This window comes from Sycon ciliatum, chromosome 7, assembly GCF_964019385.1.
Source record: "Sycon ciliatum chromosome 7, ocSycCili1.1, whole genome shotgun sequence".
In the NCBI taxonomy this organism is placed as follows: Eukaryota; Metazoa; Porifera; class Calcarea; order Leucosolenida; family Sycettidae; genus Sycon; species Sycon ciliatum.
In genome coordinates this window covers 24,021,595-24,046,294 of record NC_088649.1, presented here as the reverse complement: position 1 = coordinate 24,046,294, position 24,700 = coordinate 24,021,595, and the positions used below count along the sequence as shown (strand labels likewise).

General features: G+C 46.8%; 1 protein-coding gene across 1 annotated transcript in view; it reads right to left on the bottom strand.

Annotated features, from left to right (window-relative positions):
- LOC135821206 (uncharacterized) overlaps positions 1-20,034 on the bottom strand; it is a 64,752-nt gene extending 44,718 nt beyond the window's left edge. The window contains exons 1-8 of the mRNA XM_065334270.1: positions 19,982-20,034; positions 17,922-18,161; positions 9,443-9,550; positions 8,476-8,688; positions 5,964-6,194; positions 4,356-4,556; positions 1,759-1,932; positions 827-1,024 (exon numbers count right to left, since the gene is read on the bottom strand). Of these exons, the coding sequence (XP_065190342.1) occupies positions 827-1,024; positions 1,759-1,932; positions 4,356-4,556; positions 5,964-6,194; positions 8,476-8,688; positions 9,443-9,550; positions 17,922-18,096 (1,300 nt within the window). The 5' untranslated portion in view covers positions 18,097-18,161; positions 19,982-20,034. The remainder of the gene's footprint in view (positions 1-826; positions 1,025-1,758; positions 1,933-4,355; positions 4,557-5,963; positions 6,195-8,475; positions 8,689-9,442; positions 9,551-17,921; positions 18,162-19,981) is intronic.
- Positions 20,035-24,700: the final 4,666 nt, after the last annotated feature.

The following is a 24,700-nucleotide window of genomic DNA, read 5'->3' as shown; positions in this document are numbered from 1 at the left end:
CACACACACACACACACACACACACACACACACACACACACACACACACACACACACACACACACACACACACACACACACACACACACACACACACACACACACACACACACACACACACACACACACACACACACACACACACACACACACACACACACACACACACACACACACACACACACACACACACACACACACACACACACACACACACACACACACACACACACACACACACACACACACACACACACACACACACACACACACACACACACACACACACACACACACACACACACACACACACACACACACACACACACACACACACACACACACACACACACACACACACACACACACACACACACACACACACACACACACACACACACACACACACACACACACACACACACACACACACACACACACACACACACACACACACACACACACACACACACACACACACACACACACACACACACACACACACACACACACACACACACACACACACACACACACACACACACACACACACACACACACACACACACACACACACACACACACACACACACACACACACACACACACACACACACACACACACACACACACACACACACACACACACACACACACACACACACACACACACACACACACACACACACACACACACACACACACATATATATATACGCACATGCACACACATACACACACACGTGGACATGCACGCATGCACACACACACACGAGCACACACACACACACACACACACACACACACACAAGCACACATATTCTACCTGTGCAGTTCGTACGCTCACTCCACTGTCCACCACTGGAGTTTTGAGCTCCTTGCTGACATGTAAGGACTCTATTGTATATGGAGCGATATCCATAATTGCAAGTCAGAAAAGCTCTGCTCCAAATAGTTCCATTATCTTCATAGGTTAACACTCCATTCTTCACAGGTGAAAGTGCTGGGCAGTAGAAATCTATGACTGTAGAAAAAGAAGGAAAAAACATAAGAAGGGGCATAGCTGATACCCTTTTAGGGGGGTTATGGGGGGGGGGGGGTTAGGGGCGTGCTCGGCCACATCTGTGTAGGATGGCTGGTGCAGGTCATTCATGGTCATTACGTGTATGCTGAACCTCGGTGGAAATTTTTAGGGGCTGCACGTACCCCCGTTGCCTATACGGGGATAGGCACCTGCATATGTGAAAGGAAGTGAGGGAGTCTAAAAAATCTGCCAGAGAGCTAGATTGTGAGAAAAAACAGGAAACCAGCAAGGAAAACTAAATTCTTGAAAGTAGAGTCGATGTGCATGGGCGGTTTGATATGCCGCCATGTTTAGCTGACGTACACGCATGCACGCACTCACCCATGCACACACACTCACACATATGCACGCGCACGCACGCACGCACACACACACACACACACACACACACACACACACACACATACGCGCACACACACACACAAGCTCACACACACACACGCACACAAACACATACACACACACACACATACACACACACATACGCACACAAACACATACACACACACACACATACACACACACATACACACACACACATACACGCACACAGTAACACACACACACACACACACACACACACACACACACACACATCACACACACACACACACAGAAATGCACACACGCTCATGACAGCGTTCACCGATACACGTCACCCATTTCTCACTCACCTGAGCAGTTCTGGTGATGTGACCAGTTCCCGTCTGGCATGCAATAACTTATATCCCGTCTGTTCAGAGCATAGCCAATGTCACACCAAACGTTGACAAAATTCGGCCGTATCGCGTCGTAACTAAATCCACCATGTTCGATGGGATGATAGTCCGGGCAGAGTGTACGATTGGCTGGAGCATGACCAAAAGAACAATTCACAATATTTACCACTTAAACATGCAAGGCCAAAAAAAGAGCTAGGGTGCCAGTTTAGGATGTTGTCATTCGCAGATTTTCGCTGACTGCTCATGCAATACGAATACTTATTGTATTTTCCGGAGTAAATACGGCACTTCAAACACCAGTAGCTCGCACAAGAAAATCTCGGTGCAGCTTAGGGACCATCGCAAAAGTTCGCAGAAGCCCCTGAAACGAAGAGCATACGTTTGGGGGGGAGGGAGTCGGTGTCGAAAATCGCAAACCGGGCTTCAATTCAAAAAAGTATTGACGACATGTAGGAGCTGATATAGATTAGCATGCTCAAAGGATACAACTGCATAGCTCTAGCTGTTCTCGTTCTTAGATCACCCACTGCAAGGTGATATCATCGTTGCATTTATAAAGTGCTGTACATTGTTCTGTCCCCGGGGAAAATTGCGATTCCGCGGCCGCGTTTTTTTCCGCGTTTTTGCGATTTTTTAAAAGACCGCGTTTTCCGCGTTTGTCCCGCGTTTTTTGAACTTTTTTGTTGCACTACACGTACACACAGTGCACTGTTCGGTCAGCAACGTCTCATCGTGTTGCTTTTTACTCAAATATGACGAGTGCTTACACCAAAGACTTGTAACTGATTGATTTCACTACATACTCACTGAAAATTGCCGCACATCAATATTATTCACCGCATATTTACCGCAAATTAACCGCAAATTATGCCATATTTTGCCGCGTTTTTCCCCGCGTTTTTTGCGATTTTTTCCGCAATTTTCCCCGGGGACAGATTGTTACACACTGATACAACAATGCTTGTGTAGTATATTATAATAATTATTATGTGTGAGCATCCAAGTGAAATAATGAAGCCCATATTGTGACTGTCGTTTCGTTTGAGGGGGGAGGGAGGGGGGTCAGGCCCGAAACTAACGGTCTTCGTTTCGGGGGCTTCTGCAAACTTTTGCGATGGTCCCTTATGCTACGGTGGTCAAATTAATGGTGATAGACAGGGTAGATGTAAGTTTTTCGTAACAGAAAAACAGTGAAGATGTGTGTAGTTCGTGGCAAAAAAATAAGCGGCTTATACTCAGGGAAATTCGGTGCATGTGTAGTCCGTCTCGTTGTGAGGCAAAGAACCCTTTTCATTATCAGTGCAAGAACACAAATAGTCGTGAAAGAAACATAATACAGAACGTGACAGATGGGGTTACTCCATATCGGGATCTAGTAGAGTACTTGAGGGTACGCTACGGTGCATGAGACATCTAGATATGGGATGAATCATGAAAGGGATACCGTAACGGATAGTCTAGATCTATAAAGAGAAGAGTACAAATAAGAGAACAAGCATGCACAATGGGTACACACACACATACAAGATAACACTACAGTGTCCAAAAAATTGCTCCCGACTGCGACCATAAATCGGCTGTCAGCGTCCCGGGCTTGCAACCATCTGAACCGTGTAGGGTCGAGCCCAGGTTCGGACCCTCTGTATTCTAGGGGGTGGGTAACGCCCGAAAACCGATATTTGGGCCGGAGCACTGTCCACAACACAACGGAGCACTGTCCACAACACAATGTGCCTTGTGTTATAAGTGCAGTCGACTCAACTTCTAACGAAGTCGCATAGCAAATTTCGTGATATAGCGCACCAGTGTCCATGTCCCTGCTTGAGCCCGTACAAAATTGACCCTCAATAGAGAACAGTTTTCGTTGATAGCGAACCATATCTTGTAGCGCCGCATGTAAACCAAGTGCAATCATTCTGTCATGGGCCACATGCCAATCATGACATGCTACTTTTTTAGTTAGTGCAAGTGCATTTCGGTTATAATGAATTTTGGCTAAATAATAATAATATTCGCGGGATCCGCGTTAGCATCACTTGAATGTTCAGAAACACACAAGGTATAGCCTTCGCTTCCACAGGCCACCACTATGCCTTTTCACCTTAGTGGCGAATGCAGACCTCACAAATGAGTCAGGGGAGAGGAGGTGAGTCTCTCAACCAATCGGGCGTGTAACGGCCCATAACCCTGTAAACTGCATCCTTGTTATCCTCACTCCGAGCTGTGAGTACCCAGTTGACTGTGGGTGTCGGCGCAGTTCAACACACGTAAAAGTCTTTTTACACGCTCTCTGCTACCAGCGCGCGTCTCGAACTCGGGACCTCATGATTCGCAGGCAGGCCTGCAAACCAATCGGCCACATGCTATAAAGAACTAATTCTCCTGCACAATGGTGTTTGTAATATCAGGCGCCGCCTGTACTTATTATTATTATTATTATTCACACATATCCGCCGGATGAGGACGCGTAGCCCATGCACCATGGGGACCCACGAATACAAACCAGCATATGTTCCTTCAGCAATACAAGCAAGCAAGCCTGTCCTTACCCCTACAGTATGACATTGGGTACCACATGCCACTCCTGGGCTGATCTAGGTTCACGATGCAGGTAGGGTGCTGGGGACCGACCCGGGTGGTTCCGTTGTTGCACCTCACTTCCGCCTTGCTGCCAATGGTCTGCAGGTCTCCACGCAGGTGCCCGTGTGTCACATTCACAGCTGACGGCAACGGGCAATACGTCGGTACGGCTGTTAGCGGAAGCGCGCCGAAGCAGAAATGTCCACATATTGCGCACGCATAAGCACACATGCACACACACACACACACACACACACACACACACACACACACACACACACACACACACACAAACACACACACACACACATACACACACATACATACACACACAGACGATTATGCACAAACTAAGATTGGAAAGCTGGAAAAGTTGCCTCATCATTGTCTTCTAGCCTACACACTGAAATAGGTTTCAGGCCAGCGAAAACCTCATTTTCAGGCCGTTTTTCTCTTCTATTACGTAGTTCAGCCACCTACCTACTCCCTCAGGGGCATAGCTGGTCCCCCTTTGGGGCGGGGGGGGGGGGGGAGTGCATGGGTGTATATGTGTAGGATTGCAGGTGCATGTCATTCATAGTAATTATTGTGGTAGTCATGCATTGTACATCACGGCTGTAGTACTGATGTGCACAGTCATGGTAACAGTGCCTTGCATAATGCTCTTGGCCTTATGCTGCTGTTGAGCTGGTTTTACAGATGAAGAATCTGAGAGACACAATGGCTGGTTGTCTATTCTTTCCCTGTGCTTAGTCTGGTTTCTTGCATGCCTGCAATTATGTGCATGCTGAACCTATGGCGAAATTGGGGGGGGGGGGGGGGGGGACGTGCCCCTGTGCCCCATGCGGGCTACGTGGCTGTCTGTCCTCTGCAACGCTTAGCACTTTCCAGTCCGCTAAGAAGGAAAGAAATTGAATCTCACACACCACCGCGCCAGTCCACATGCGGTCACAGCTCATGTCACAGAGTCAACGAGACCGAACTACTCAAAATACCTTTCGACGCACATGTTGTCTGGACTCTACTTAGAGGGTCGACTCGTAACTCTCTGGAAATGTTAACAAATTGTACATTCTCTCTATCAGCATTTTCGCCGATATATTCATTACACTGACGGTATCCCAACTCCTTGATTACCAGATTTTGTATGCCTCGATCTATTTCCTTAGCCTATCCTCAATTAACTGCTCCCTCTACATAAAGTTGTCATTTCATTCTTCTTGCAGGAGATCCCCTCGACAGGCCCAAAGCCTTTGGGAAATCCTTTAATAATGATAAAATACAAATACAAAATGTTCATTCCGATCTTTATTTTACTCAATGCCTGTCATATTCCAGTCATCATACATGGTAAACTGTGCATGGACTTGATACACACAGCGCTACCTTAGCTCAACATGCCTACAATACGGTCTATGGACTGAAGCTTCCACACGCAGCAAACACCACTGTATCACAGGACGTAGATCGTATCTTGGATGTGCATACGATCCATAGCCTGTTGACATCCAGGATCAATTCTGGTGTCGCTAGCCAAAGCAATACTAGCAACACATTTCGGGAGAAAATTGACTTACGCTGACAAAACCTGTCTGCGCCCAACCAATAGCCCTCGGCGGCGGTTTTATATTGGCATATAGACGTCCAGGTGTAAACAAAGTGAAGTCCATGTTTGCCCCGGTGTGAGCCTCCATAGCCGTAGTCGCACTCAAATTGTCCAGGCGAACCCAGCGTGTTCCGGCGCTGGTGGTTGTAAATCAATTTGCCGTGCGTGAGCGGGCTCAAGGGCTTGCAGTATTTCAGATTCTCTGTGCACAAGGGCAGAGTACAAGCAGATGAACGGCGTACATTGATGTCCGGAGGATTTCACTCTCACATGAAACTTTGGACTTTTGAGTATGAAATTGTGGCAGCGACTTGGGCAGCGGAGAACATATGGCCCAATATCTGAGAAAATCGACCTTCGGGGCTGTTTTGGTGAAATTGATTTTTTTATTGCAAACTGATGTCTTGCCTTTGTAGAGTATTGTGACTTCGTTTCACGGCCATCAGACCAATATTGACCATGTAGAAATGCATTCTACAGTCAGGAGTCATGTTAATGAATTGTTCTTTTTTTACAATTTTGAAAGATCAGTGTGTTTGGAGCCACCAAAAATTGTTTCCATGTGATATCACTAGCCAACTAATATAGTAAAGTGTTTTGACTGTTCAGGTACTTCATTTCCAACATTCCGTGACTTTATTGAGGTTGCGTAGTTGCAACAGCAGCAATAGCAGCATTAGAAGGAGAGGTGATTTATCTGTTCTCCTGGTGATGGACATGCTTGACAGGATAGTCTGCAACAGATTTTGACGGAACACCATGATACATGTGACAGCATTCACATACTTATTGTGAAGGAGTCAAACAGAGCAAATGCGTCCAGATTCGCCTTGTTGCACTTTGTGGAGACTGACCATTTCCAAACATCAGTAAACCAGCCTGACAAGCGTTTCACACCACCAACTCAAAAGTAACAGAATGTTACTCGAGATTGCCCAGCCTCATGTGCTCCGTGATGGTCTGATTCGCCATTATTAGCTCGAGTATCGAGCTTGCCATCCCAAACATTTTAGGATCATAGTCGCACAGAAAACTCGCATCATTTCGTGCTGTTTTAGCAGGTCTGGCGTGACACTCAGGAAACAGTCCTGCCACTCGCGCAAGGGCGCCCAGCGACCTTGCAAGTGGCGTACCCTCAGGAATCCACCTGGTTGTCCTTGCCTGGAGCTGTAGCAGCTATCGCTGAGGCAGACTGTGGTTGGCCTTGATCATACTCATCCAGGCCAAGTCCTCATCATCGTCGCCCCCGACAGGTCGCGTGTCACTTGCGATCGATTCGCCTGACATGCGCTCTCAGAACTAGAAGCGCTGTCGCCGCTTGACAGGATATCCCGGCACAAAGAACGATGCATCACCGTCCATGGGATCGCGGCTGCTGTGCTCCGTGAGCCCAATAACCAACTGACACAAGAATCGCCTTCAATTTTATTCCGCCATTGTCGTCTCTGCACTTTGCTTTGACGGAATCGATTTTTTTGCGAACAAATTTGTTTTTAGTGTTTTCTCAAAAAAAAAAACGCGTAGCCCCGAAGGTCGAAAGTCTCAGATATCGGGCCATATAGAGCAGTCATGCTGGTTCCAACTCTTAACCCCTGAAACTCTGGGTCACGTGATGGCGACCATGTTGGTTTCACTGCCCGCATGCAATGATTTCTTTCAACGAAAGATTTGGTCATTTCAAATTTGGACTTCACGGAGAATTTCAAAGTATTAGGAAATTAGAGGTCACGTGCCTCGTACTGCTCTTTTCTTTCCGAAACTCAACACTTGCAAGCCAGATACGAAAGAAAGAAAAAGATTTGGTCACTGACGTAAACGAGAACACCGCTCTGTGGTGGAGAATGTGCACAGGTAGCTCCCTGTGTGGGAGTTTGTGCTTTCCCGCTGACAGTTCACTCAAAGTTGATACATGGCTGATGTGTGACCGGCTACCACCCATAGAACATGACTGGGGAGGTTGGTGTAACTGACATTTGCACTTGGCACCTGCAAGTGTTAATCAAATGGCTTTTTAGTCAAATTCTGTATCGACTATCTCCTGTATTCCATTGAGCACATGAGTACACTAGTACATGCATTATAGTTCACGTGCTCGTCCTGCGAGTTGAACCCGCTAGCGGACTGCCCTTGTCCATTGACACACACACACACACACATATACTTCAAAATTACACACCGTCAAGCAGAACGACCATAGAAAACCATGCATGCGCCTTGGGTCCAGTTGACGTTTTAATAAAACCTTCAATGTATTATTGTTATGTGCCCCTTAGTTGTGGTTTGGTGAACATGGAAATGAATGTGCATCTCTTTGAACAGAGTACCCGGTGTAGGTTTTTATGCGCTTGGGCACCAGTCGGCAGCCAATCATTTGGATTCAACTTAGTCGACAAGACACTTGGGACGGTCGCTTCACCCCAATGCATACAATGCCGTGTAGGTCCCCCAATGCATACAATGCCGTGTAGGTTCCATGCACTCACGACGGCATGTCGGAACTGGATACCAGCGGTAGGAGATGGCGTTTCCCGTGACGTCCATCAAACATGTCGAGATCTTGTCGCTTGGACTATATCCCAGTTTGCACACCACACGGGCCTGCTGATGTACAGACACGTTGCTGTGCTGCGGTGCTGCGAACTGGCCATAGTGAACTTGTGGTAGCGCCGGGCAAAATTTACCATCGTACAAAGTGACTGCAGAGGAAACGACAGAAGAAAAGAAAGAGCTGGGAGTTAGAAGACTCAAAAAAAAAAAAAATCTCTGGTGCATCAAGCCAAGTGATGCAAGCAAACGAGCCTGCAGGGCGGGTTTTCTCATGTCTCTCTAAGTTTTTCTAATTGTCCCGCAAACTCCGACGCAGCCACTTACACATTTAGGAAGCTTCACTTCTCATCTCCAAGCTCCAAAAACGGTCTCTTCACTGCGATTCAATTTTTTTTAATACATTACACCAAATGTTTGGCCCTGGCCCATTATCAGGGTAATTCTATCTAAGTTGCCCTGTCCTAGCACTTGTTGCAGTTCACTGGCACATATTTTCTCTCGGTCTTCAACTAGCTTAGCTATGATTCGCAGGAGACAATGGGATCTCATCGGAAACACACCAACGGCATTCGTTTTAATTCATGGTTCGCCGAGTTTCCCCGCGTCCGTAGGAACGCCACCATCCTCTATGGATCAAGCACAGATGCAGCTCCTGAAGCAATGGCGGTTTTAAAGCTACTCTTACCGCCAGCACAGCAACAACCCATGAGCGAACAATAGCAAGTGGTGCAAGTAATGTACATGCTTCGAGCAGTTGTCATGTTCACACGCAGGAGTTCAGGATCTTGGGCACCCGTCAATAGATTCCTACCGATTATGGTGATTGGCCCAATCCCCGTGAAACAGTTAGCAACTGCAGAAACATAGCATCTTGGTTAATTTCAAACTTGTGTTTAAACTTACTCGGGTTGATGCACGAATAATGGGTGAAATTTCCTAGACAGACCTCCGTGGAAGCGCATGTGGTGTTGCCCGGCCTATTAAATTGGCATGGAAAAATTCTCTTTTTGTCTGTGCACATAGCAAGATATACAAACAAACAAAGCAAAGGATCAGAAATGGAGCAATCATCACTCTCAGGTTTCATGTTGATTCTATAGTTTGGAGATCTCTATGTAGACAGATGCGTGGAACCCATTATTTGGGAGACAGCGCCCTGTATTATCATTATCACATGGCATGTGATTGTTGCCCATACTCCAGAAAATCAGCACCTTCCGCGCCGCGGGCAATAAAATGCGATATTGCCCGCAAAAAAATAGTTTATTTGCCCGCAAAAAAATAATTTATTTCAGTGATCGCGTGACTACGATGACTCTGTAGACTGTACGACTCTAAGACGAGTCGCAGTGTAGCATTGAGACGAAGATGGAATTCTTTTTCGAGATGGACGTCCCGGCAATGGACATGTCCTCGGACGTCTGCCGTGTGGTGCTTGCAGGGATCATAATCCTTCATTTGTTCAGTCATGTTGGCAGCCTGACCGTCGGTAAGCTTGTGGATAAGATTCAGTTCTGCTCAATGTGGTACTGTGATGGGTCGGCTAAGTTGAGAGTGTACTTCGTTTCACAACTTGTTTCACAAAAGGGATGAGTTCACGTCTGTTTCTGTGTTTGTGTACAGTGAAAAAATCACAAACAATTGTTAGAAAAAACACAAATTCATTTCAGCATCGTGCGTTTTCAGATCCTCGCAAAGTCACTGCCTGTGTGTAGTCTTCCTGTGCCACGCAAAACTCTTACCAGGCTCATCTGTCTTCTGCCTTCACCTTTGCTTGAACAACAAACACAACAATTCAGGAATGCTTTGCAATAAAAAGTACAACTATCTGGAGCTGAAAAAAGAAGAGAAATTGTCCTCAGAATTATACACCAGTCGTCAAATACTTGCAGTACTGAATTTGACAACTTCCTCATACACATGTAAACATGAAGAAACTCTTCGTGGTAGCACTCTTAATTTTTCAACTGAAATTATGATTCTGCTGTGTTTTATTGTGGTTGGCATGTCTATTGCTATGACGATGCTGTGCCGGCCCTTTTTTTCTTTCTCCGTCTTTCAGTACTGTATACTCTCTGGTGGCCTGTAGGAGAGTTTTTGTTAGGGTGTAGGGGAAATATCTTCATTTTTCCTGTTTTGATAATGATAGCACATCAATATACATTGTGGTCATAATGTGTTGGAATTTGGGCTAGTTTCAACAGCAGCCCAATGGTCTGCTCTGTGGGCCATGTGATAAATTTGTTATCGCATGGTTGCTGCGGGCCTTACTATTATAATTTTTTTACTAGAGCCACGTAAACCCGTCATGTGTGAGCCATGAATAAGGGGAGTGGTGGCGTGGTCTGGGATGCTCTGCCGACCTTGGGTCAGAGAGAGAGCGCAGAACTTTTGTAATGAGATGAAAAGCAGAAATAATAAGAAAAGATGAAATGAAAGCCTGCTCACAACCCCGCCCAGCCTTGCGAACTGGGTATGGTAGATTAAGAACCCGGGATCAACGCTCGAGCCAGCGCTCTCCACTCAAGGTGTTCACAGCAACTGATAGGAACTCATATGGGGAAATTATAGAAAAGAGATAATAAGATAAAGAGAATCAATTTCAACGCACCTCAATAAACGGAGCCCCACATACAGTACCTTAGAAAAGTGGATCTTCCGACCAGAGTTTTTGTTGACGTCGCAACCAGATGATGTAGCTGCTTCGCAGAGACGTCTTACTGCACAAATTACAAATAAATTTTATTCTTCGATTAGAAAACCCAAGCGCTTTCAGAGCCCTCTGAAGAGAGTCCGGGATGAAACCACACACACCTACCTCAACCGAAAAAGAAACGACCTGCCACCCGTTTGCTCGGCATTGATCGGCCAGATCCGCATACCGCCTGTCCTTCCGCGAGTTACTGACACTGAATCTGTCCTCAGCACAAACTGTCAACTCCATCCAGAATACAATCCTACGACTCGTAGAGTACAGAACTATATCTGGTCTTAGGGTGGTAAGTGCAACACAGCTAGGGAAAGAATTCTTTGCATCAACTGAGTCGACAAGAAGTTTCCAGTCTGAGGCCGCTGACAGGAGATCAGTCGTAACCAACTTTCGTCTGGGCTGAACGCGAACTGGCTTCTTTCCTGCCTTGCACAACGAGATGAAGTCAAGCTCATTTGAATTTTCGGTTTGTACGGTGTTTGCAGCAGCGCGGATTCGAATCTCCTCACGCATGTTCCTGACAATGACCCCGAGTACGTTGTCGTGCCTCCAGGTGTAACGTCCCTGGTCCAGCGCTAAGCGACAAGCGCCAAGCACGTGGCGCGTAGTACAGGCCCAGGCACGGCACAAACTACAGTACGGATCCACTACCGTGTTTTCCCAACGGCGTAGGTTCGTCGGAGAAGGTAGCACGTCGAGGGTTGACGCGAGAAGAAATTTCAAATCCTTTGCCAGTACCACCATGCAAAAGGGATTTCCACGAAAGGTCCTGCCACTTCACCGATGTCCACTCCAACCACTTGCCTTGCACCTGTTGTATTGTTGTATTTTATTATTTGACTTGGGCACCTGAAGAGTCTTCAGCCTCAAAATCTGCTCCTGTGCGTTGATCTCCTCAAATGTTTCATGGAGATCCTTCCTCGGGGGTTTGGAATGCTGCTTCGGAGCACGAGCACCCAACCCTGCACGATGACTTGACGATGACGGTGGACGGAGAGTCCCTAAACCTACTGATGCCTCTGAACACTCCAGCTCTATTGTTGCCGAATAACGCTTTGTCAGCTTCGCATCCTTACTCCGACGCAGAGTGTACAGCGCCCTCATGCGCGCGTCCCCGAGAGAGAGAGAGAGAGAGAGAGAGAGAGAGAGAGAGAGAGAGAGAGAGAGAGAGAGAGAGAGAGAGAGAGAGAGAGAGAGAGAGAGAGAGAGAGAGAGAGAGAGAGAGAGAGAGAAGAGAGAGAGAAACCTAAAGTGGATGGTACTCAGACAAGCATCAGATCTCGGGCGGACATACGGGAGGTTGCTGGCATCAAGGTTATCACCAAGGCTGCATTTCGCTGAAAAGTAGCGGGCAAAGCTCTCTGCTTTGTCCTTACCGGTGGTGAGCTCCACGCCGTTTTCCTCCTTGAGGGTAGGGATGTCATGGCTACGCCCACACCCACCGGCACACTTGACAGTGGACCACCATTCACGACTGGATAAACCACCTGCTGCTAGCCTTCGACAGATGGCTGCTGTATGGGTATTTTCAGCTCTCTTAAGGCATGCCGAGGTAGTGGCTGTGGCTTGGGTATAAGCCAGTTGGAGTTGTGCATCTGCTGGATGCAGACGGAGTCGCTTCCATGCATTTCGCTTCCTCTTGGTGGCTTCGGTGCACTCTGGTGTCCACCACACTGGGTCACTGAGTCGGTACTGTGCAGCTTGAGGCTCTTGGACGGGATGAACGTTGTCATGCCCTCGGAGATCTTGCCAGTCAGCCGCTCGCATGACAGGTCAATGTTGTCAGTGATGATAGAGGACCAGTCTGTTTGCCGGAAGAAGTGCTTTAAACGTGGCCAGTCAGCCAAATTATAGTGCCACACGCACCTCGAGGTTGGAGGCTCCCGGTGTGGTGAAGCATGCAGGAAGTCGGAAATCACACTGGCATGGTCAGATCGGCCGAGAGGTGGGTGCACAGTAGACATGACCGGGGTGTCAAAGTCGGAAAGGACCAGGTCCAGGGTGTTATTGCCCCTGGTTGGCTCAAGCACGTGTTGGGTGAGGTGATGAGCAGCACTGAGCGCCTCCATTGCTTCGCCAGCAGGTGTTGTCTTTGTCCTATGAAGCCAGTCGGTGTTGTGGACGTTGAAGTCTCCAGCAAGGATTAACTGGGTACCATGACATCGGACAGCATCAAGAGTGTGATCAATGTACTCCATGAGGCTGGTGTCACCCTCCGGAGCACTACCAGGCCTGTACAGGGCAGCAACAACAGCTGTTCGACCACATCGCCGACGGACGGTGAACCATAAGTATGATCTTCTTGGCGTCACGGGGAACCATGTCAAGCTCAATAGCCGCTAGGTCGTTGCGCACCCAGACAGCGACACCACCTCCTTGAGCCATCCTATCCAACTGCATTGGAGGGCCATAGCCAGGGAAGGCAGTCTCGGCTTGTGACATTTTTTCCACCGTGAGCTTGGTTTCGGTAACGATAGCGATGTCGGGAGAGTGGAGTGCGAGAGCATGGCGGAAGTCACCAAATTTGGAGGCTATGCCAAAGGTGTTCGTTAGGTACAGTCGGAGCGTGTTGGTCGTGCTCGTGCTGGTCATTCCGAGTTGATAGATGATCCCTTGATGGCACCAGACGATTCATCAGCTGGGCGTGTCTCAGTACGGATATTTGGTAGGCCACTTAAGAGATCCATTGCCTCATCATCACCTGCAGGTGATCGGGATGGTGGAGAAGTAGAATCATACTTGTCGAAATTCCATAGACGTGAGTACAGAGGTCTAGGCCAGAGCTCTCTCGAATTTACTAGTCCTGCACTCTTAGCATCCAGAACAAGGCGGGCCGAGGAGGATCTTTCCTTTTTGAAAATTTTGCATTCGTAGATCTTGACGTTCACTTTGGCTTCACTTGCTCTGATGGTCACAAACTCAGCAATCTTCCCAGGTACTGCACTGCAGGGAAGATTGCCAACGAATATCACACACTTCCTTCCGGCAGGCTTTCGTTCACAAACAAGTTCCCATACTCCACTGTCTTTTTCGTCGTCTTCGAAATTAGAAAGCAAATCACTCTGCGCTGGGATGGAAGCATTTTTCGAATTTCCAAGCTGCGATATGATTGTGCTCTCAGGAGAGGAACTAAAACTGCCAACAGCTACGGAGGTCTCGAAGGTCGTACGGTGGTCGATGCCTGGAGTACCCGTATTTGTACTCGTTGATGTGGCAGCGCCACCAGGTCGGTTTTTTCTATTTTTTGGCCTTTCTTGTTCGTTGTTTTTTGGTCGACTTTTTCGGAAATTCCATCACCGTGATCAAATGCCGATGATCCAGCAGCTTTCAGAGACAGATCTTCAACTTTCCGGGTGAGCAGATCAATCTTGGACATCAAACGCTTCTCTCGATTCCCCAAAGGCTGTTCGCCTGTCGAGGGGGTTTCCTGTTTTCCCTTGATAGGTCAGATGTGTGAGATGGGAAAACTGGTAAGAGAGAGAGAGAGAGAGAGGAAAAAAAAGAAGAGCAAGAAAGGAAAGATAAGAAACAAACAAAACTAGATTAAGGTGGCAGACTACCCAAAAATTCGCTGAAAAATCGAATTTGCAAATTCATATTGAGTGCTACGTCAGTTAAAAGAGCATGAATAGCTGCAAATTCTCTGAAAATTGTGTCCCGATCTTACCAGCCGTTCAAGAGTTATGGCCGAAAATGTGCCCTTGCAAGGAAAGATTTTGTTGCACGCTGTTATTTGTTGGCAGCACTGTATTTGAATCTAAGCAGACCGTGCGCAACTTGTCGTATCATGGAAACACGCGAAAGTGTGCAGAATTTTGCTCCAAGTCCAAAAAAGTCCAAAAATCACGTTAAAAAAACACAAATTAGGCTGCACGACTTTTGCCCCCACATGACGCCCTCGTGACGTTGCAGATATGTGGCTTGATTATTGTAGTTGACGTTGATTTAGTAACTTCGGCAAGTTTGAGTCATGTCAAGAAGCCAGGTAGGATTCAGTACTAGGCAGTAGTGGAATGTGAGTGGCAGTCTTTGCCGATTTTTGAGGGTCTCCTGGATTTGGTGTGCAGCGCTGTGGAAATGGCTTGCTGTGGAGGTCCCAGCACTGGATGTTGTATCAAAGGTACGACCTCGTAGCACACCCTAAACCTAAAAAAATCAAAAATTGACTTTGGTCTGTGGGAGTCTGTGAGAGAACGCCCACCCACAAGTTCCGTTGTGACAGATTGCAGGGCCACATTGAGGGGCCCTACCCCACCACCCATGGCTGCTTCTGGACTTGTTTTAGGTTTGGATCCCGCGCACAGACAGAATGGGCACGAAAATGTGAAAAAAATTGTAAATACATTTCTTTGGCTCCTGTGTGGCTCGCACACATGTACACCGTGGCACTATGCCGGGATTTTGAGTTTTTCCGGCCTGGAAAGCCTGTCAGTGAGGCGCAAGAACTTGTAAATCATGTCCAGAGGGCCAGCATAGTGGCACGAGCCGGTTTGTGGTCAAACTTTCACTAAAATCCATTGAGAAACACAAAAGTTACGGGCAATTGAATGCCATATGAAATTTATGGGTAGGCTGTCCCCTTAACCCTTTCAGCCCTGACCGGAAAATCACCTCCCACTGGGCCAAAAATGGCAATTTTTGAAAATGCATATTATGGTCCAAAATTGGTTGGAGATGTTGGGTATGGACATATGCACTGTGAATCCAAAGAAATTTTGTAGGATTTCATTGTACGAGACTCATAACACCATATTTAGATATGCGACTTTTGGCGATTTTTCCTCAAAATTCATTCAATTTCGGCAATTGACGACAAAGATCAGACAAGCAATGGTAAGCAGTGCTATAACTGGTCAGTGTTGACTTCAGAATGGAGAAATGTCCTATAACATGCTTGATATGATCCTGGTGTTCTACGGCAACCTAGACTAGAGTACAGCAACTCGTTTTATACGGCACTTGCATCATATGCGACTTTGCGATCCAGAATGGGTCTTTCTTTTTCTTGGGAGCCTCGTAAAGCTTGAATCCTCCAGCAGCCCTACCGACTTCAAGACAAAACCATGTGATGGACAGTGAGGATGCCGAGTAACTGGAGTAGCAACCACAGCAACTGCATCAGCTATAATAGCAGCCGGTGCAGTGGCAGCGGTTGGCTCACTGTGCTCGGCGCATCCCAGGGTGAATCATCACTGCCCGCACGCGTACGTACGCGGCACAGGTAAAGTCATATTGATGGAGAACGCAATACTGCTCATTCTCTGATTTAGACACTCACTGGCAAGACAGCCCAGCTATCAAAATAGTCTGAAGCATTCCCTAAACAGCCGAGTGCATACTGCGTACCGGTGTACGTACAAATGAAAATTCAAGAAACAATTGGCTGCGCAACTTCTGATAGTGGTTCAAAATTGCACAATTGTTGACTATTCTAGATTATTCTGGATTCATATTTGATAGCAATCTTCATCCTGTAGGTGCCTGGCTCTGTACTCAACATACAATACTTACATGTATGCACATCTCTATTGTGATCTGCATGCATGTCTGACCAGTACACTTGACTTCAAATTCAAATATTTTCAAAAATCTGACCTTCAAATTTGATCGCAGTTTACTTGAGGGACTTCAGCAAACGGGCTCACGACAGATAGCTCCTGCTCAGAACACCATGCCTAGGTGTCAGAGACTTCAGCATCGCTTTCCAAATCTCTTTGGTCTCCAGCATCCCCTGCGTCCGAGTCAGCTGCGATCTTTTGAATAGCAGCAAATTCGTAATCCTCAGAAAACGACTCCGACACAATTTCGCTGTCTCCAGAATCATCCTCAGAGTCATTACCCGCCTCACACTGCTTCACAGGACTGCTTCCATCGACACAGAGTAGTTGAGCTACTTACCTTGCCGAGAAACAGCAGGGCAAGATGACGAAAACAAACTTTGAGCAAAACAATTTATTTGAAAGGTATGCCAAAATACGCACTTCAAACTCGATGCTCGCGGCTGTTCTGCTGTGCAGACTGGCGACATACGCTGCATACACGTCGATCAGGTCCTTCAGCCCACTGAGGAACAGTTCCGGGCCCCACTGATGTTGAGGCATCAGTACAAACGCGACGTACACTGAGGACGTATATATACGTCGTCAGTGGGGCAGGTGCACACGTCATGACGTATATATACGTCGACAGTGGTGAAAGGGTTAAATTTGGTTTTTGAGCTACACTGGCTAACACTCAATCACTAGTTTTCACAAATTCATTTCAGGAAAATATTCTCAATGTTTCGGCCATGAAATAACCATCATCTCTGTTCTGTTTTCTGAAAGACACGTTCGGGGCGTACATGATCTGTGCTCTCGCTGGGTCACGCGGCTCACATGCACCAAACCTGCCCTGGCACCACGCATTTGTCGATCCTGCATTCCTAGTATAAGCCCTGACATCACATGACTTTAATGCAACCACTTCAGTCCTCAAGCTCAGGACTGAAGTGCATGCATTTCATGATGTACATATCCTTTTCCCTCTCTAAGCTCACTTTTAAAAGTTTCCTTGTCAAAAGTGGCAATTTTCTGACAGGCCAATCTTGCAAGTTAAACAACAACTTCCCCGCACACCCCTCGCACACAGACACACAGACACACCTTCAACACACCTTCACTGCCGACTCACCCTTTATGTAGATATTCAGAGGTGTTGTGGTGCCCACTGCAAACACAGCAACTATGACCTGTGTTGTGGCAGCAAGGCCTGCTGGAATAGCGCTAGGACGATAAGTGGATGACAGCGTCTGGTTTTTCAGATTGACAACTTCAGAAGGGTTGCTACCAGCAATGGTTGTAATCATCAGGTCATATAAGGTTAGGCTATTGATATTGGGTAGAGCGATCAGCAAACTACCCAGCGCATTGCCTTTTTAAACACAAGAACACACATGTTGACACCGGGAAACTGAAATAATAGGATCTGCAAGCAGGATCTCAAGTGCATAGGAGAATGGCATTGACATTATGCATCTTCCTAGTACCCAGTAACTCTACAGTTGTTACATGTTAATGGGTTGGGTATGGTGCTTCAAAAACGTTGTGTGTGAGCTTGTGTGTGTGCGAGTGTGTGCGTGTGCGTGTGTGTGAATGTGTGTTAGTGTGTGTGTGTGTTCATGTGCCCGCAGAGGGCAGGTTGCTGGCCGCGTTGGCCATTTGTGCGCGGCCGCCCTCGGTGGGTAGTATGCTAACGTACCACGGTGGGCAGGATTACTTAGCCCTCAGTGGGCTGGCTGTTGGCCTCACCGGCCGCTCGTGTGATCGGCCCACGGTGGGCAGCTGCAGGCTAGCCCTCGGTGGGCCGTCCGTGCGTCTGCCCTCCGGTGGGCAGTGTGAATCGCTGACGATCGAATGTGATGATATGATGCAACTATTATCGTTTGCTTTCTTGGAACTGGTCTATCATCACACACTATTATCTAGACCTCTCTCATTTGCTTTAGCGATCAGTGATTTAGCACTGATTCATGATAAACAAACAACTTTGCAGTGCCTGTACCAATTGGTAAATGACAGAAAATCATAGCATTACTATCAGCCTTTGACACAACCGCTCTTGGCACCTCCCACCCACCAGAACCGACAGCTGTAAAGACTCCCCACTGTACAAGTCCCTAGAATACTACAATGCCCTCCCTGCTAGCGCATTCGTAATGCCCCCCCCCCCCCAGCCTACTTTTCAACCAGAAATCTACACACTGTTGATTAATAATAGCTTGCATAGACCTCGGTACTACCAGTAGGACCTACCGGTAGGACCATCATACACAGACATGCTGCATGGCCTCTGTTCTAACATTGACCTAAAACTTGACCCTTAACGGTTGCTAAGGGGCTAATGAAGGAGTCTGCATATTTTAGACGTGATCGCACAAGGCATACTACGAAATTCCATGGTGACAGCCCATGGTAACCATGGAAACGGAGTATGGAATTATGCATTCCACTGCCTTGGCAACCTAATAAAAACATTAGGACCTCACCACAATTGATGTGCAATGGTCAAAATTCACTTTGGACAGAGTTGCTAGCGCACCGACAGGATTATGTGCGGCCATTTTGACACTGGATAAAATTGCGCATACCCAATACACTGGACATAGCCTTGCATTTTGCGCCATTACTTTGCCTGACAAAAATCTAATCTCAACAATTGTTTCTAGATATTTCTCAACCAAAGGCACTTTTGCAGCTCGATTTCTTGGGTCCTACCGGTAGGACGGTATGCAAGCTATCATTAACTCAATCTGCTCCTGCAGCGCTCACCCTTTCCCATACTTGTAAAATTCGAAGTGACGTAAATTGCATTCCAACTGCATAACCCGCAGACCCACTCACAGCATCTCACCTTCTCATAAACTTATCTCTTTTTGGCGATGGTGCAATCGTGAGAATAAAGAATTCAAATCACAAGCATTGCCGACTTGTAGAGCACAAAAATGCCACAAAAACACACACACACACACACACAAACAGACACAAACACGCACACACACACACTCACACACACGTACACGCACACACACACACACACACACACACACACACACACGTACACACACACACACGTGCACACACAAACAGACACACACACGTGCACACACAAACAGACAGACACACACACACACACAAACAGACACAAACACACACACACACGCACACAAGTACACATACACTATAAGTACTTACAGGTGTCAGAGCCGCCGGCAGGGTTGGGAAGTGGTATTTCACCCACCGCGCATTGCACTACAAATATGAATGTGTGTGCATTCGTTGTGCGCATTTGTTGCGTTATGCAGAGCATAGAGTGTATGATGGAGACAAAATAATGGGCACACAATTAGCAACACAGCACAATAAACAAAATCTTGTAGGACGCATCATGCAGCTTCATAAGTAAAAAAAATGGTTTGTGAGCAACACTGGCTCACACTCAATCACTGCTTTTCACAAATTCATTTCAGAAAAAAATTCAACGTTTCCGTCATAAAATAACCATGATCAGGAATGAAGTAGGCATACTGGTTAGGATAGGTTAATAAATGAGGAGCGCTGCAAAGGGACAACAGTTCACCCATGCATAAACTATTATTACGAGAGAGAAAGTAGTGTTATTAGTTCTGTCGTGGCTAGCGCCTGCAATTACTTGTATGCACACATGTACACGTACAAATTCTGTTTGGTGCCTGTGCCAAATTTAGAGTTGTCGCGTATTGTGTTATTTCTAGTTCTATACAAGGTTTTTTTCATGTTTTGTTAAAAACCTCTTTTCTCTCTCGTAATACTACATGGATGCAGTTTCCACATGGTCTAACTTTGGCAATTATTATTATTATTTTTATTTTTTAAATAAAATAAGGCCTCTTTTACGGGCAAACAGAATACAATTGACAGTGGCATGGCGAATGGTTAGAACACAACACCAAAAAACTGAAAACAATTGTATGTGTAAACGGTACCATTTGGTAGGGGAAAGATCCAAGAGTCCCTAATGATGGCAATGATTATGCTCCTAAAACGTAACCTGGAGGCCTCCCTGATGGTACATTCAAAATGTGTGAAAGTGAAAGTACAAATTTAAGAGACTGCAAATAGTCAACATGTCAAATGAGCCGTACTTCTCTTCGAAAAATGGAATTGCAGATGGATTCTTGTCCGTCTGACTGTTAAATGCTAGAGAACTTCTCATCGCTCAAGCTTTCCAAAAGCCTAAGATTGTGAACTTCACACAAGGGAAACTAAAGTTAGGCGAGACCAAAATAAAATCGAGATTCCCGGGCAGGACCCATGTGAAATTGGTGCGGGCAGGCGAATTTTATTTTTTATTTTTTTCCCGTGTATGTATGTGTGCATGCCATGAACTTTTTTTACAGCATTTTCCGGTAATTTTTATTCAATTTTTTTACAGACAACAGGTACGTACGCGGTTTACCCGTTCAATTTTTCTATATTTCGGCCAATGATGACCCTGATCTGTACATCCGGGAGTCGTACAAGCTCGGGTTTGTGTGACTCCACGTCACAGATCTACTCACACGATCAGTACTGTACATGTATGAACTGTTCAAAAAAAAAAAAAATTGGCATTGGCTCGATTTTGGTGCGGGAGGGCCTGGGAATCTCTAATTTTTTTGGTCTCGCCTTGTCGTCCAAAAAAAGAAATTGTGCAACTACACAGTAGAAAAATTACTCACCTTGAGCGGCTGGGACAAGAAGCGACGTCCATTATTTTTTCATGCAGGCAAGTTGAAGAGACACATGCACCCACAGACACCAACACAATCACGCACCCACAAACAGGAAGAGAATTTAGCAACGGATGGGAGGTATGCATCGAAGATTGCCGTCACCTTTTTTGCGGGGCAAGTTGCCCCATACTTGGCGGGTACAACCCATTCCACTTGATGTAGTAGATTTTTTAGGAGTATGCTCTAAGAAAGCTCATGACCCATTATGCAGAGCTGGTATCACAGTGTGTATTGGACTTGCCCAGCAAAACGTCATGGTGGCAAATTGATGCATACTGGTACGTTCCGTAGAATCCACGTGTACAGTACATGTACAGGAGGGGGTAATTTCCACACAAATCACCGAAAACCGTTAAATTTTGCAATTTTCTCTGTGGAATTTGACCCGTTTGCCAGTGCGTTTCCAAAAACTGCTTGGCTAGCATCTATGCCAAATAAAATCTGTGATCAGTTTGTGCGTACTCAAAGTAAAATTTTCAAAATTAATTTTTTTGTTTTCCAATCGCTATTCTATGAGAAAAGTTGTGGAACTGCTCGAGCATGATCTCGAAGAAATTTCTCAACAAAAGTAGGGGTCCTTGCCAAGTACAGACTGCTAGCAGCAAAGTGCCTACATTTTTTGTACGTATCGCATAACAATGCATCTACAGCCTAACAACCAATCAACGTGGCCATGCTCAGGACTCGACAATACTACTAGTAAACGCCGACAAACGCAAGTGGAAACTTACCTACGCCCGGTGTCAGGCAGAGTAGAACGGCGAGAAGACTCGCGGCCGCTAAAACTGAACAAGTCATCTTGGGTGTGGCTTGTTCCAGTCAAACTCACACAGAGAAAACATGGCAGGGATCTCTCTACTCTGCATATGAGACATAGTGGAGAATACGGATCAGTACTCAGTTAGCAAGTGCCAATGGCCACACGCTTGAGTGAAGATAGAAAGTAAAACATTTCGCACGCCAACCACTCGCTATGCGCACACCGCAAGCGGCAAGCAAAAGCACTGCGAGAGCTGCAGCAATACCAATGCCCTGCCGCAGACGCTAACTGGATCGCTTCCAAGATGGACAAGCCAGACATTCGCAGCTGGCCAGGTATGTGGGTAAAGCGCTCCCGACAAAGACATGCACACACGCAGCTCAACAACGCGTCAACATGCTCACCAACGGTTTATTCCCGTAGCTATGCAAAATATGTTACTTCAGTAACGTCTGGCGCTAGCCAGGGTCCACACTGCTTTAATTTCGTGTTTGTTTGTTTGTGCCATCGGCATGCCTGGCGCTATCCCGTACCTGCCCTGTACCGGTATCACGGTGGTGATGACCTAGGCCCTAGGCCCTAGGCCCTACGCTAGCTGCTTTTTTGCCTAGCTCATCATGCATGTTAGTCGAACAGATGGAAACATTTTGCAATACAATGATGTAGCCGATCAGTTCGTTGTGGTATGGCTGGGCATGGTAGCCGTCATGGGCGACGTAAAATACTATAAGACCGCAACGAAGTTGGGGCCAAAGAGAAAGTTCCATCAGCTCTAATAACATGCATGATGAGCTAGGCAAAAAAGCATAGCGCAGGTCCCTGAACTTCCAAGCTCTCTCGTTCCAGTGCGGCCAGCGGACCTGGCTCTTCATGTGGTGCGGCCCGCGTACCTGGCTCTTCATGTGGTGCACCTATTGCAGACAACAGTGTCACCCTTTGTGTCTGCCTTGAGTGCTGCTTGGCACCCACAAAATCCCGCTTCTCCCTGGTCACCAGTTCAGTGGTCATGGCTCAAGTTTACCTTCTCACAATGCGCCCCTTCACAGAAGCAGCCACTATCTTCAGATATGGACAAGTCCTGGTTGACCAGTTCCTGACACCTGAACTACTATGGACATCCTACATGCTCTCACACTCAATTTGGTGGGTTGTTCTTCATCCTTGAACTGGGACAAATTGCACCAGATCAGGGTGTTAGCTCCTTGTACTATGAGCAATTTTGTGTAGGTCATAGCGTACGCACTTTTGTCCTCTGTTCTGTCAGTTTTCTTGTCTTTCTTGCATCTCTCTGCCTTCTTTCTCGTTGTCGCCGTGCTATGCTTTTTCTGAGTCACATCTGGCTGCGGCCAACTACCCTTCACTTTGTGTATCGTCGCTATTGCTGTCTATGTCTCTGTGTGTGCCAGTATATGTGGAGGAAGAAGTTGTATTTCTTGCTGGCCGGACGCAGCAAGATAGGCGAGAAATGATTTCACCCGCAACATTGGCATCTGGTGTGTTCTTTATCGTTGTTTCTTTTCCTGACTACTTCAGTCAGTTTTGAGTCTCACCAGTATACCTGCCCTCCCACCCTTCATTTCTGTGCATATTATTATTGTTCGTTTTTTTATAGATTTTTGACGTGAAGTGCTTGTTATGCCTACATGATGCCAAATCGCTATTGGAGATATACACCCGGCTTTTTCCCTCACTACTGCATCCATCGGCGCGAGCGTTTTTTTCCCGGCTGGCTCGGTCCAGGAATAATAAATCTGACGGTCCCAAGTGGTTCCGCATCATGACCTATTTCTGCTATCTGCTGGCACACCTATTCCATCTGAGACACTTTGTTCTCAGTCCTTGCTCCCATACCTCACTCGTTATCCAGTTCACATCTGGCTGTGGCCAACTACCCTGGTGAGACGCAAAACTGACTAAAGAAGTCAGGAAAAGAAACGAAGATAAAGAAGACACCAGATGCCATATTTGCAACCGAAAATGATGAAATACAACCACCTCGGCCTGAAGGATACCACCTTGCAATGGATGGTTCGTGTCGCGGACGTCTTCAAGTGAGTGGCAAGCCATACCAGCAGGGGTGCCCCAAGGATCCGTTCTAGGCCCCCTGCTGCTCTTGGTCTATACCATTGACCTGCTCTCTGCCTGCACCAACTCGAACACAAAGTTCAGCCAATTTGCAGATGACACGGCGCAAATCGCCATAGCCAGCAATCGCATGTCATCACGTACATCCCCATAGTCAGCCGTTTCAGCTGCCGCAGCCTGGCTGCAGAGATGCAACCTCCTCGCCAATGCCAAACAGACTGTTACCTTGTCCTTCACACCAAACCACCAACTAGGTCTCACTGACGGGTTTACGTGGCTCTAGTAAAAAATAAAAATAAAACTCTCTTAACGACA